This window comes from Esox lucius, chromosome 9, assembly GCF_011004845.1.
Source record: "Esox lucius isolate fEsoLuc1 chromosome 9, fEsoLuc1.pri, whole genome shotgun sequence".
NCBI classification, from domain to species: domain Eukaryota; kingdom Metazoa; phylum Chordata; class Actinopteri; order Esociformes; family Esocidae; genus Esox; species Esox lucius.
In genome coordinates this window covers 25,174,280-25,188,158 of record NC_047577.1, presented here as the reverse complement: position 1 = coordinate 25,188,158, position 13,879 = coordinate 25,174,280, and the positions used below count along the sequence as shown (strand labels likewise).

At 37.0% G+C, this 13,879-nt stretch overlaps 1 protein-coding gene across 2 annotated transcripts in view; it reads right to left on the bottom strand.

The window, feature by feature from the left end:
* Positions 1–861: 861 nt before the first annotated feature.
* aars2 (alanyl-tRNA synthetase 2, mitochondrial (putative)) overlaps positions 862–13,879 on the bottom strand; it is a 71,469-nt gene continuing 58,451 nt past the window's right edge. For both annotated transcript variants that reach the window (XM_029122327.2, XM_029122328.2), the window contains exons 20-22: positions 3,991–4,074; positions 3,668–3,781; positions 862–1,555 (exon numbers count right to left, since the gene is read on the bottom strand). In XM_029122327.2, the coding sequence (XP_028978160.2) occupies positions 1,382–1,555; positions 3,668–3,781; positions 3,991–4,074 (372 nt within the window). In that variant the 3' untranslated portion in view covers positions 862–1,381. The remainder of the gene's footprint in view (positions 1,556–3,667; positions 3,782–3,990; positions 4,075–13,879) is intronic.

Sequence of the window (13,879 nt, the reverse complement as noted above, 5' to 3'; positions counted from 1 at the left end):
ATAAAATTATATATAAGAGTGCCACATTCTTTGGTGAGATTTCACATCTACAGTGATTACTCTTACTTTATTTTACCATATACATAGGCTATTTATTACATCAGTCATACTGAATTGTATTGTTTGCTTGTAAATATTTAATAACTTTAGTATTAGTTAGTGGAGAAAAGTGACCAAAGTATGTCAGAGTTAGGCGTCAGAAATCCCACTAATGTCTCCTCAATCTCATCCAAGCAAAATAACACTTAACACTTTACCTAAACCAGGTTTCCCTAAAATAAACAAAAAGAAACTACAGAAACTAAGACATTTCACATTTAACTTTTAACCCTAAAATAACAGAACTGATCATCTTTGATAAATTGATTCAAGTGTCATTTTAGAGTACACACAACAATAGCATTGTGTTGACGGTGGCCAACACAAAACATACGTTTCAAATAGCAGTTTTTACAACTAATGTTCACAGGTCCTGTGGTTGCTTTTTAACTCCGTTATAATATAATTCAGAAAATTATTCTTTGCATAATGTGGTGCAAATATGTGTCCTATTAATAAAGACATTTTCTCAAAAAAGGCATCATCAAATATGAACCAAAATTAAAAGGCTAAGCATTGAAAACATTTAAGATGCATTTCTACATTAATTTCCACCCAAATGGATGAATTTACCCGAAATTATATATTTTTTTAATTGCATACAATCAAACTAATTACTTATTTATTCTTAATCTGAAATTTTCCTTCAGTTCAACTGTTTACCCATATGGCGCTACCAGAATTTCTGGTGAGTGTCTTCTTATATTTCTGAAATAATTATTTTAGTACACTATAAAAGAAACATGACATACTTAGATAACATAACGTATACACATTAGTAATATGTATTTTGGACACACATCTCATCAGAATATTCCTGAACTTCACAAATATACACTAGGCTACATTGTTTATTTTTACAAACCTGGCAGTCAATACATGGACATTTAGGACAAACTGGACATTCATTGTCCATTCACAGTCTATACACACTTTTGATAACTTATTCATAATGCTTATCTTACACATGTATATAATGGATCCTGCCAGCAATTTCAGAAATGCATTTCCATAAGGTAAAGACATCCACCCAAGGTAAACTTAATTCACTCTTAGTCAAAATATAATCTCCATCAGTCAAATAAAAACAAACCCCACAGAACAGTACCGAAAAAGTTCAGTCTATGGTAACATGCCAAATGAGTGTCCTCAGAACTAAAGAAATGCCTAGTTCGTAGAATGTCACAATTCTCAGATTTCTGAGAATATTCATGTTGAAGCAGGATGTATTTTGTCTATTCTCTATGGTAAATGCTGGTCTCTGATCCATGGAAGTTTGTATTCAGCATTGGTGTTGTATTTTGTCCTTTGCAAATGTTTCAGCATACCGGATTGCCACAGCAAGGTCGGCTACATTTCCTGTGCCCTTTGCCACAGTGGAAGAGCCTCCTGCATTCCCTCCCAGGTAGGCACACACAGCCAGGGCCCAGTCATTGGCAGACAGAGCACTCAAGCCCTATTGAGAGACAAAGATGTAGAGTCAGTACTGCTGTAAAGGGCAATAGCCCCCTGAATGCATAATACATTTGTAGAATCTTAATCTTCAGTAAAATAAGCAGAGAAAATTCAAAGAGAGATGATAGGATGTGTAAGCGATTTTGTAACATGTAATACATTTGTTAAATTGGTAATTGTGTAATACGTTTGTTGAATTCATGATTGGTGATTGGTAAAGAATGTCCAGTATTTTGTTTTGTGAATAATTATTTAGATTTACCTTTTAGATTTACATTTCATGAAATAGCCTACACAACAAGCTGAATCAGTAAAGTGGTGATACATACAGCTCCGATTTTTTTAGACCTTTTTCTTTCCTTTCCAAAAAAGTTGAAAAAGTAGGTTTTGAGTGAGGAACTGAAGGGTTAAAATTAACAGCAGTGGTCAACATTTTTTCCAGAGCTGTTTGTTGAATTATCAAGTAGCCTAGTGTTTGTATTATGTTTCATAGCCTAATTAAATTGTAGAATGGTCATGGAAATCTTGTATTTAATTTGTAAGTTCATTCAACCAAGGCTCTATCATTCACATGGGTGTATCGCATATTCATTCATTAACTTCATGCATTCAGTGAGGGGTGATTAGGACCTGGGTACTATTAGTGGCTGCTTGAGTACCAAGTGCCTAAGTGCCACGGGCTGTTGGCAGATTAAATCGGAAAACAGTAAAAAAATAATAATAATAATACAAAAAAATCACATGACCAAACACTCAGTAATGTCTTACTATAAGAACAAGTGGAGGCTCTAATTAATGAGGCAATTTAGTATGCTATTAATCTATTTATTTATTCATTTGGCATATAGCCATATTTCCCAATGGACATTTTGGCCCTTGATATTTTTATATGCTGGATAACTACACCTGACACCCACAAAAAGCTTGCTTTTGCCGGCTAACATAAACCCTGTCTCGAACACAGCTCTGGCTATTTGTATAGACTTACTGTATGCAATATGTCCAATGCAGGCGTTTTATCTTAATTGACGATACCCCATGATAAAACATCATGCTTCTTGTGGTTGAATGCGAATTAACTTAATGAGAATTAAGCCGTGTACTGTTGATTACATAGTTGATCAATATTGATCACATCCAGAAGGACAAAATCCTTTTTACATCTAAACTTAAATGCCACATTTCTGTCAAAAGTACATTTCAGAATTAAAAGGTGCTTATGCTGAGGACCACAATCTAGCTGGAATTGGAAACGGCGAACCGTAATGTTAAGGTGTACACGATAATATGCTGAAAGTTACATTGAGGGAAGTATTTGTTCCCCTGCTGATTTTCTACGTTTGCCCACTGAAAAATGGTAGGTTTATTTGAACAGTGAGAAACAGAATAACAACAAAAGAATCCAGAAAAACGCATGTCAAACATTTTGTAAATTGATTTGCATTTTATTGAGTGAAATAAGTATTTCACGATGTGGTGAAGTGGCTTTTTGTGGGTGTCAGGTGCAGTTATCCAGCATATAGAAATATCAAGGGCCAAAATGTCCATTGGGAAATCTGGCTATATGCCAAATGAATAAATAAATAGATTAATAGCATACTAAATTGCCTCATTAATTAGAGCCTCCGCTTGTTCTTACAGTCAGACATTACTGAGTGTTTGGTCATGTGATTTTTTGTATTTTTTTTTTTTTACTGTTTTCCGATTTAATCTGCCAACAGCCCGTTTCATCAGTATGCAGTCAAAACAATGGATGCTAGTTGAACAGATTATTTACTTTAGTATAGTTTGAGATTTTTATAATAATAATGATTTTGCTAATAATGCTAATTTCAGGCTGGGACAGAAGTGAAATAAAATGCTTGTTGTGAAAAATAACTCCAAGAGCAACTGAGGGTGAGCGAAATTTCACCCCAAGATTAATTGATTTATCCCTTAAGTATCCATAATTTACTCAACTGTTTCCTTCATTTTAAAAATGATCTGTATGTATGTGGTGTATTTATGAAAGTAGAGGTGTTTTGCCTATGAAATTACTTTCACTTAGTTCAACAGTATAATTCACGATAAACTGTATAATTAGATACATTGGTTTAAGAGCAGACCTCTATACCTTGGGCACTTGACATGCACACAGGACCTTCCCTGAATGCCGCTGGTGGGAAAGTAACATAACAACAGACCCTGGGGCTTTGCCACTGTATTGGTTCACTGTCTTCATCAGCACCTACAAGCAGAGCAATTGGATCAACTGGATGCTACATCAAGGCTGACATTCCCATAACCTTAGTAGCAGTAAGTTCATCAATAAATTCCACATTGACAGAATAAATACAGTCCATTGACAGAATTCAAGACATTTCATGAAATGGTTGCAAAAACACCAGTGGATAAAATATGGTACATTTCTGTAAATGTTGAAGCATTAAAACATACTGATATTGAGTCTGTGTCCACAGTATCCACTACTACGGTCTTGTTGCCATTCTTTTGTTTTAGCGATTGAGCTTTCACAGCAGCCTGCAAATTGGACAAAAATGGGAGGGAGAAAGCTGTTAAAATTACAACAGCATAACATGCATCACCATCTTACATTAATAGTAACACATATGTCCCTCATCTAATTCCAGCTCCAAGGGAGCGGTCTGCGATGGGGCATTCATCACGGATGAATGCCTCGTTATACTGCGGTATAGTGTGGCACGTTACAGTGCCATGTGGCTTGGAAAAACAAACTAGAGAAGCACATTTCCTGAAGAAAATCTGGTGTGCTTGCTAGCCGTTTAAAAATCATATTTATGGTTAAAAATAGAGTCAAATAAGAAGCACCGGAAGAGGTTAATTTGACCCAGGGGAACTTACACATTTTTTTTCCCCGCGGCACTCGATAAACGTACAGGAAGCTGCTTTTAGCAATGCTCCTAGATATACATCCTTTCCCCCCCAAATGGAAAAGCTAATTTGAAGCAATTTCGCCCTAATTGCCGCAAGACTGGCTATCCTCCATTTTTTATTTTTTCAAGCTGCCATTCTCCTTTCCTGTCGCATGAAAATGGCTTATTTGCCACCAGATGGCGCAATGTTTTGGTAATATTAATTAGTCTGAATGTGGGTGTATGTGTGGGAATGTTTACAATAGCCGGCAAATGCAGGCGGCATTACGTCATACAGATGAAAATATCAATGGTCAAAACGTCTGGTGGGAAATATGTCAAATAAATAAATACACTGATTAAAAGCATATTACATAGCCTAATATTATGTGACCTATATGATATGTTGCTAAGAGAACAGCAGTCTCCGCTCCCTCTTACAGCATGATATTGCTGAGTATTTAGTCATGTGACTAAAGCATACATTTTAATGGGATTTGTCTAATTAGAAAATATTGTTGTATAAGACAAAAATCAACTTGGCTTTTAGCCAAGATATTTTAAAAACGCTTGAGTGTCGGTTGATTAGAGGTGATGCGACAAATAAATGACTGAAACATGTTTGTCTAATAATAATGCTGCGAAATTAGGCTACATTACGGTGCATTGCAAAACCATTCTAAACTTGGTTTAAACATACTGAAATTAATAAGCACACAAATTTCAGTAAATTGATAACTTTCCGCAGAGCATGCCAAACGTGCTTCAGCATGCATGGGCTATACATTCTATGAAAACGGATATAATTTGCGTGGTAAGATATTTGTTGAGACGTTTCTAACATTGGCATAAAATCCCTTATTCAGATTGGAAAATATGATTTTGGAATCAAAATATTGTGCAAGAAGATAGTTGTTTATAAAAATAATTGCAATCTGACAGAAATAATTACAACCAGGCAGTTATGTAATAATTGCGACAGCCAAGTTGAAGGCTCAGTTCGCAAAGATTGTGAAGACTCCATTTTGCTGATATAGCCACATAAGAGGCTATATCTTTAACCACTCGAGCTACACATTAGGCAAACAATTGGATTATACTGCCAGCAATTGTTGTAACTCCCACCCCCTACTGACCATGCAACAAAAATAGCTTTGTCCACACTGAATGCAGACTTTTGGTACATTTAAAGTAAAACGGGTAAACAATCTCAACCCCCCAAATACCACGGTCCATTATAAGCAGTTTGTGCAGGGAACAAATCTAGTGATATCTGCCAAAAATGTGACTACATTCACCTAAAGGATTATTAGGAACACCATACTAATACTGTGTTTGACCCCCTTTTGCCTTCAGAACTGCCCTAATTCTACGTGGCATTGATTCAACATGGTGCTGAAAGCATTATTTTGAAATTTTGGCCCATATTGATTGGATAGCATCTTACAGTTGATGGAGATTTGTGGGATGCACATCCAGGGCACAAAGCTCCCGTTCCACCACATCCCAAAGATGTTCTATTGGGTTGAGATCTGGTGACTGTGGGGGCCATTTCAGTACAGTGAACTCATTGTCATGTTCAAGAAACCAATTTGAAATGATTCGAGCTTTGTGACATGGTGCATTATCCTGCTGGAAGTAGCCATCAGAGGATGGGTACATGGTGGTCATAAAGGGATGGACATGGTCAGAAACAATGCTCAGGTAGGCCGTGGCATTTAAACGATGCCCAATTGGCACTAAGGTGCCTAAAGTGTGCCAAGAAAACATCCCCCACACCATTACACCACCACCACCAGCCTGCACAGTGGTAACAAGGCATGATGGATCCATGTTCTCATTCTGTTTACGCCAAATTCTGACTCTACCATCTGAATGTCTCAACAGAAATCGAGACTCATCAGACCAGGCAACATTCTTCCAGTCTTCAGCTGTCCAATTTGGGTGAGCTTGTGCAAATTGTAGCCTCTTTTTCCTATTTGTAGTGGAGATGAGTGGTACCCGGTGGGGTCTTCTGCTGTTGTAGCCCATCCGCCTCAAGGTTGTGCGTGTTGTGGCTTCACAAATGCTTTGCTGCATACCTCGGTTGTAACGAGTGGTTATTTCTGTCAAATTTGCTCTTCTATCAGCTTGAATCAGTCGGCCCATTCTCCCCTGACCTCTAGCATCAACAGGGCATTTTCGCCCACAGGACTGCCGCATACTGGATGTTTTTCCCTTTTCACACCATTCTTTGTAAACCCTAGTAATGGTTGTGCATGAAAATCCCAGTAACTGAGCAGATTGTGAAATACTCAGACCGGCCCGTCTGGCACCAACAACCATACCACGCTCAAAATTGCTTAAATCACCTTTCTTTCCCTTTCTGACATTCAGTTTGGAGTTCAGGAGATTGTCTTGACCAGGACCACACCCCTAAATGCATTGAAGCAACTGCCATGTGATTGGTTGATTAGATAATTGCATTAATGAGAAATTGAACAGGTGTTCCTAATAATCCTTTAGGTGAGTGTATTTTGTGGTAAATGCACTCAAATGGCCATTACATTTTGCATTGTATGTGGGTAAATGGTGTGATTGGAATAAAAGTTACAATAATTTTAAAGTCCAATATGATATGAAGCACGCCATTTTCCAATATATCTGAGATATTGAAAGGGAGTTTGATTGAAATTAAATACAGTGGGGAGAAAAAGTATTTGATACACTGCCGATTTTGCAGGTTTTCCCACTTACCAAGCACATAGAAGTCTGTAATTTAGAAAATCACATTGTATGATTTTTAAGTAATTCATTTTCATTTTATTGCATGACATACGTATTTGATACATCAGAAAAGCAGAACTTAATATTTGGTACAGAAACCTTTGTTTGCAATTACAGAGATCATGCGTTTCCTGTAGTTCTTGACCAGGTTTGCACACACTGCAGCAGGGATTTTTGCCCACTCCTCCATACAGACCTTCTCCAGATCTTTCAGGTTTCGGGGCTGTCGCTGGGCAATACAAACTTTCAGCTCCCTCTAAAGATTTTCAATTGGGTTCAGGTCTGGAGACAGGCTAGTCCACACCAGGACCTTGAGATGCTTCTTACGGAGCCACTCCTTAGTTGCCCTGGCTGTGTGTTTCGGGTCGTTGTCATGCTGGAAGACCCAGTCACGACCCATCTTCAATGCTCTTACTGAGGGAAAGAGGTTGTTGGCCAAGATCTCGCGATACATGGCCCCATCCATCCTCCCCTCAATACGGTGCAGTCGTCCTGTCCCCTTTGCAGAAAAGCATCCCCAAGAATGATGTTTCCACCTCCATGCTTCATGGTTGGGATGGTGTTCTTGGGGTTGTACTCATCCTTCTTCATCCTCTGACTTGAGCAGGGGGACCTTGCGTGCGCTGCAGGATTTTAATCCATGATGGCATAGTGTGTTACTAATGGTTTTCTTTGAGACTGTGGTCCCAGCTCTCTTCAGGTCATTGACCAGGTCCTGTCGTGTAGTTCTGGGCTGATCCCTCACCTTCCTCATGATCATTCATGCCCCACGAGGTGAGATCTTGCATGGAGCCCCAGACCGTCATGAAAATGGAAGAAGTTGTTGCCTTCTCACCAAGCTGCTTGCCTATTGTCTTGTAGCCCATCCCAGCCTTGTACAGGTCTACAATTTTATCCCTGATGTCCTTACACAGCTCTCTGGTCTTGGCTATTGTGGAGAGGTTGGAGTCTGTTTGATTGAGTGTATGGACAGGTGTATTTCATACATGTAATGAGTTCAAACAGGTGCAGTTAATACAGTTAATGAGTGGAGAACAGGAGGGCTTCTTAAAGAAAAACTAACAGGTCTGTGAGAGACGGAATTCTTACTCGTTGGTAGGTGATCAAATACTTATGTCATGCAATAAAATGGAAAATAATGATTAAAAAAAAATCATACAATGTGATTTTCTGGATTTTTGTGTACCTATGATAGAAATTACAGACCACTACATGCTTTGTAAGTAGGAAAACCTGCAAAATCGGCAGTGTATCAAATACTTGTTCTCCCCACTGTATATTACCAATTCTCCAAGGGTACGCAAACTTTTGAGCACAACTGCATATTAATTGTATTAATCCCAGGATATGGCACATACACCTCACAGAGGAAGAGATAATGGCCCTGTCCGCAGTGTTGGAGAAACACATGAATTTGACCACTGACAATTGAATATACAATATACAATGACAATTGCAGCAATAGGTATGGAGCTGAGGGAAACCTAGATATGATTTTGGCTTCCCAGGGCGTTGTCTGTAAGGTGAGCACAAATGTAAATTGTTGTTATTGCGACCAGAACAACAAACTTGCGTTAGAAGATATAATAGGACTGGTAACATTGAATTATGGGTTTTCTAATGTTGGTCCTGCTGCAATCTTCTGTTATAATATAAAAGAAGTGTGGATGAAGTAGAAAGAATTTGCGCTTTTGTGAGGGGAAAAGGCTAATTCTAACCTGAACGAAAAGAGGTTGCGCGGCAGTCTCAACCCTCAGATGTACCAAAAGATGTTCATCTAACAAATGTTCTCTTCTGCTTTCTCATTTTGATCTGTTTATGCTGCTGCGATTCCTTTTGCGTTCAATACACAAACCTGATCTTCGATGATTGAAATCAGAGGAGTAAACAATAGTGTCATTGATCTGTCCATTTTCAGTTTCAATAAATCGCACACTGCCGGCCATGCTTGATAAATTAAAACGTTTACCATAACCTGTAGGAAGGCACGCAAAAACATCTACTTTTTTCTGAACACCATTTAAGCAGAGAAGTTGTAACGGCTTTATTGACTTAACCCTATGAATAGAGCACAGCTCTCCCAAATCAGAATTACGTTTTTCTTCCAATATTCCTTCTTTTCTGATATGTTGCAACCTAGGTAGGAACAAAAACCTTTGAGGAAATGTGTTCTATCTATTCTAATTCTAAAAAAGTGAAACCAAGCTAAGCCTGCCTTCAAAATGTGAGTGGAGATTTATTTGAACCTAAGATCCAATAAAAAAGTTGCCATTGAGAATCAGCTGCAACTTTTTTTAATAGGCAAGTTTCCAGACCTCCAAGGAAGCCAGACGAGATAGTTATGAAACAGTCAAGGATATTGTTATTTTGTTTCAATAATAATTAATTACTGTGATACCTTTGATGAATTACAAAGGAAGCTGGATCATCTTCATATATGCCTATTCAGACAGATTATGTTTCATATTTAGTTTCAATACTAAGTTAACAGGTAAAACAGATTTTGTTCCACTGCATGTGATCAACACTAATCAACTATGTCATCAACATTACACATTCTCGTTGCTACGTTCAACCACAAGGAGCATGATCCTTTATATGGGAATATTGCCCATTAAGAGTGAATTGCGCCAACTATCTGGCCAGCATTTTTTAGATGCGTTTAAGATGTGTGCGCTTCTACCATAATTTTAAAAACAATGGTAAATACAGTAATCAGATTTGCATATTTTTCTCTTAGTGTGAAGCAGTTTGATTTCAAAAGCACATCTTGGCCAACTAATCTTGTAGATTTAGAGAAACATCTTCTTGTACCGAGTTATCATTTGATAGTCTTCAATGTTTATGATGATTAGTGGTGACATAAAAATGTTTGCTAGCATGTCATCGGGCTAGCTGAAAGAGTATATTGATTTGCAAAACGTACTGATGCTTTCCAGCGCATTTACATTTTGAACTTGAAAGGATGTACTTTCCCGACCACTCGAAAGGGACGATAATGAGGGTGGCCAATAGTATGGAGATGTTAGCTCCTATTTAAAAAAGAGAACTCGCTTCAGATGCGCAAGTTATGGTCAAAGCATCAAACCGAACATGCTGCCAAATGAACACAATTCTATACAATGGGCGATGTGCACAGAGAAAAGATCAAACCAAAAGTTGAATTGAAATTAATTTAAAAATGAATGGATGAAGATGTGTAATGTTAAAAAATATGGAAACAAATCATTTGTTTTTATTACTCCAAATTTTAATAAAGAAAAATATTACATTATTTTTAATGGAAGACATAGGTTTCCTCTACCAAATGTTTGCTCCCACCAAAGTACAGTTTGCACAGTCGCTAAATTATCTCAGGTCAACCCAAATCGGGTTTCCCACAATGCTGAATAAAAAAAATTGGCACTCATGATTCAGTGAAATCTATAAATGATCGCGTCAAGCACATGAAAACGAACCTAAATAACACTATGGGTGATTTGTGAAACCACAATACCCTTGCTGGCCACCAACTCCAAAAGAACAAAAGCCTTGTATACCCAGAAAATAATAAATGCATTCGCTGTGAACTACAAAAACTGGCCCATTGTCCTTCTATGAATGAAACAAATTGGAAAAGAACTGGCTATCTAATTGCGTTATTAAGCCTACTCATAAGCCTTTCGGTGTTTGTGCACTGTATTAGTTGGTGAAATGCAGAGTGCATAATATTTGAATGCACCTTTTTTGCAATGTAGTGCATTGAAATAATATACATATTTTGTTTATTTTTGGTTGCGTGATGAGGCTTTTTTGTTTAATTTAATTGCAATCAAGTACATTTACTATTTCATACATGCTATAGGCAAAATGTAGCCTAAAATGCTGAGCATTTAATTCTCTTGGCAGCCGATAGGCCATGTGTGTCGGAAACACTTTACATTTTGTTCTCGTATTTAATAAAAAAAATTACAAATACAAATGTGTATATATATGCCTAGACTTCATGTAATTTAGTTATTTGTTGTTGAAAATGTTAACTTTATGTATAGTCTGTATACAGTCTGTCATATGCTATTATATTAATTATGTAAGTGTATCAGCCCTTTAGTTCCTTAAGAATTTTACGATTCACTTTAACCACGATTCGATTCGTATCACGATTCATGGTTGTCGATACGATTCAAGGCCAATAATGGTTCATTTAGAACGATACGATCCGAAACGATTCAGTGACTTGAAATCGATTCAGTATCTTTTCAGCCAAAAATTCAACCCGTTTGACTGAAATAAATACCTGGATACTGGACAGTGCAGGTGAAGTTTCCTAGATTCCTGTTGTTTCTTGTAAGGGAATCAGGTATCAATTAATTATGGATATAAACAAACAAGGAAACAACAATTAATGGCAAATGCATTCACATTTTATTTGAATAAAGTGCAACCAACACTTTAGGTTGAATTAACAGGAAGTTAAAATGTTCTGCTCTCATTTTCAATATTCAATACATTTTCAATAAAAGTACAGTAATTGCAACCAACATTTCAACAGTAGGTTTACCTGCTACTTGTGCTTTTGTTTTTCAACATAAAAATACTACTAGATTACTATCAAAAATAAAGTGCAACCAACATCTCTTCAGGTTGAATTAACAGTAGGTTTACGTGCTACTTTTGCTGTTGTTTTTCAACATAGAAATAATACAAATACAGTATTAATATCAAAAATGAAGTGCAACCAACACTTTCCACACACTGGACCGCAATGGTGGCTTGATAATTTCTCGCTCGTTGGCTTCTCCTCTGCCATCTGCCATGCTATGTTTTGTTGTCTTTGCGCTGCTGCTGGCCCGGGACGATGACGTCACAGATAGGCAGACTGAATCGAGTAACGTTTATCGACTTTATCATTAAAATTGCTAAGAAAAAACATTCCTATAAAGTCTGACGTGCTTAAATCCAATGGGTTATTTCCTAGTATCGATACAATTGATTGATTACATTTTAAAACGATGTTAGATCGAAATATGTCGTCTGGAAGGCCAACTTGCTGAGCACAGATCGATGTAGTTGGATCATAGGAATATAAATCGATACATCGATGTAGTAGATGGATCGTTACACCCCTAATAGGTACTGATGATTGTCATGTATTAAGTTAGAGATTCCTCTGATTATGATTTTGTAAGCGTTTGACGCGTCTCTCTATTTGAAAATAAACTATTAAATTGTGCAGAGAGAATTTTGTCTCTGTACTTCCTCCTTTAAATGTTCTGATCGATGAAAGTACCATCACAGAAAACAGAATATCAAAATTATCATAATGGAATAGATTAAATAGGGGTCAATTGGAGTAGAGTGCGGGCTCTTAAAACCGGTCAAGCCATTTAACCGCATTTTCTGTCTGGTGCTGATTTGTCTATGAGTCCTTGAGTATTAGGCTTAGATGTATGAGACTGTGAAATCTCGCTTCGTTCTCTCCTATAGTTCAAGTTCAAGTTCAAGTTACTTTATTTATACCCGAAGGTAGATTTTGTTTGCAAAATCTATAAAAGTAGCAACAGTCGTGGCACTGAGTTTTAAGATAGCTGGGCAGTTCCCGCCAGCGCTCATTTAAGCCATTCACGTTAGCACCTCCATCAAGATAGCACCCCCTTACCACCTCCTGTGAACATCAAAATAATGTCAAAATAAAAACAACACTATTGGATTCATTCAGAAAATTTACGTGTGGTGTATATTAATTTAATTTGTTTTTAGAGCCAAATAAACAAATGAAAATGCTATACTGTGTGTTCGTTGAAGTTAGTTTTTTCCGTATTCCTATCATAAGACCTGAAATACAAACCCATTATTGTATTCCACACAGTAATTCTTTCTTTTGTAGACTACTGAATGCTATCAATGCTAAATGACACAGATACTGGGTTCTGAAAGGCCTGGCGGTTCTAGACTAATGTAAATCCTGTATTTGGTTTTATGTCGAAATAATTTAATTAGTAAAACATAGTTTAGGTGTTTTAATCAGAAAATGGTTTGTAGTTGGTTTTATAGTTTGCCCAAGTCAACAGAGAAAAGCCAGCCATAAGGAGGATATAATAATTTTGTTTCTCCAACAACTGAATTCTCATTCTCAAGCTTTATTCAGAATGGTAGAATGAAAAAAACAGGAAGTGAAATTGAAAGGTAGTCAGACCAATTAGGAAAGTTTACAATACAACCTACTGCCGGTTTTAAAGTCAATTTGCGTATTGTCATAAGATACGTTCTTCTTCCATACTCAACTTCAAAACCATGATCTAAGCAAATAGTTGTACTTTGTATTTTAGTGTTATTAGTAGTTATTTGTGTTATTAGTAGTTACAAAGAGTAGTTATTTCTGTGTAGGCTATTAGTGTTTGTTTAAGAAAACACGTAATTATAGCAGCGATGAAGACATGACTGGAAACATTTTGCTTCTAAAATAAACCTGTTATTTCAGGAGCAATAATGTTAGCAACATTGTAAAAATTGCGTGCAACTATCGTTCAGAAAACGATTTGAGAAATAATAGCCGCATGCCGATGCAATCTACTTGATCTTACCAATGGAAGAAAACGCCGTAATTAGATGAGCGACATCTATAGTTGTTTTATTATGGTGTTATCAAATACTCTGCTACATTTACAGACAATAGGATATTTCATATTTGTATATCAGTCCTTCAT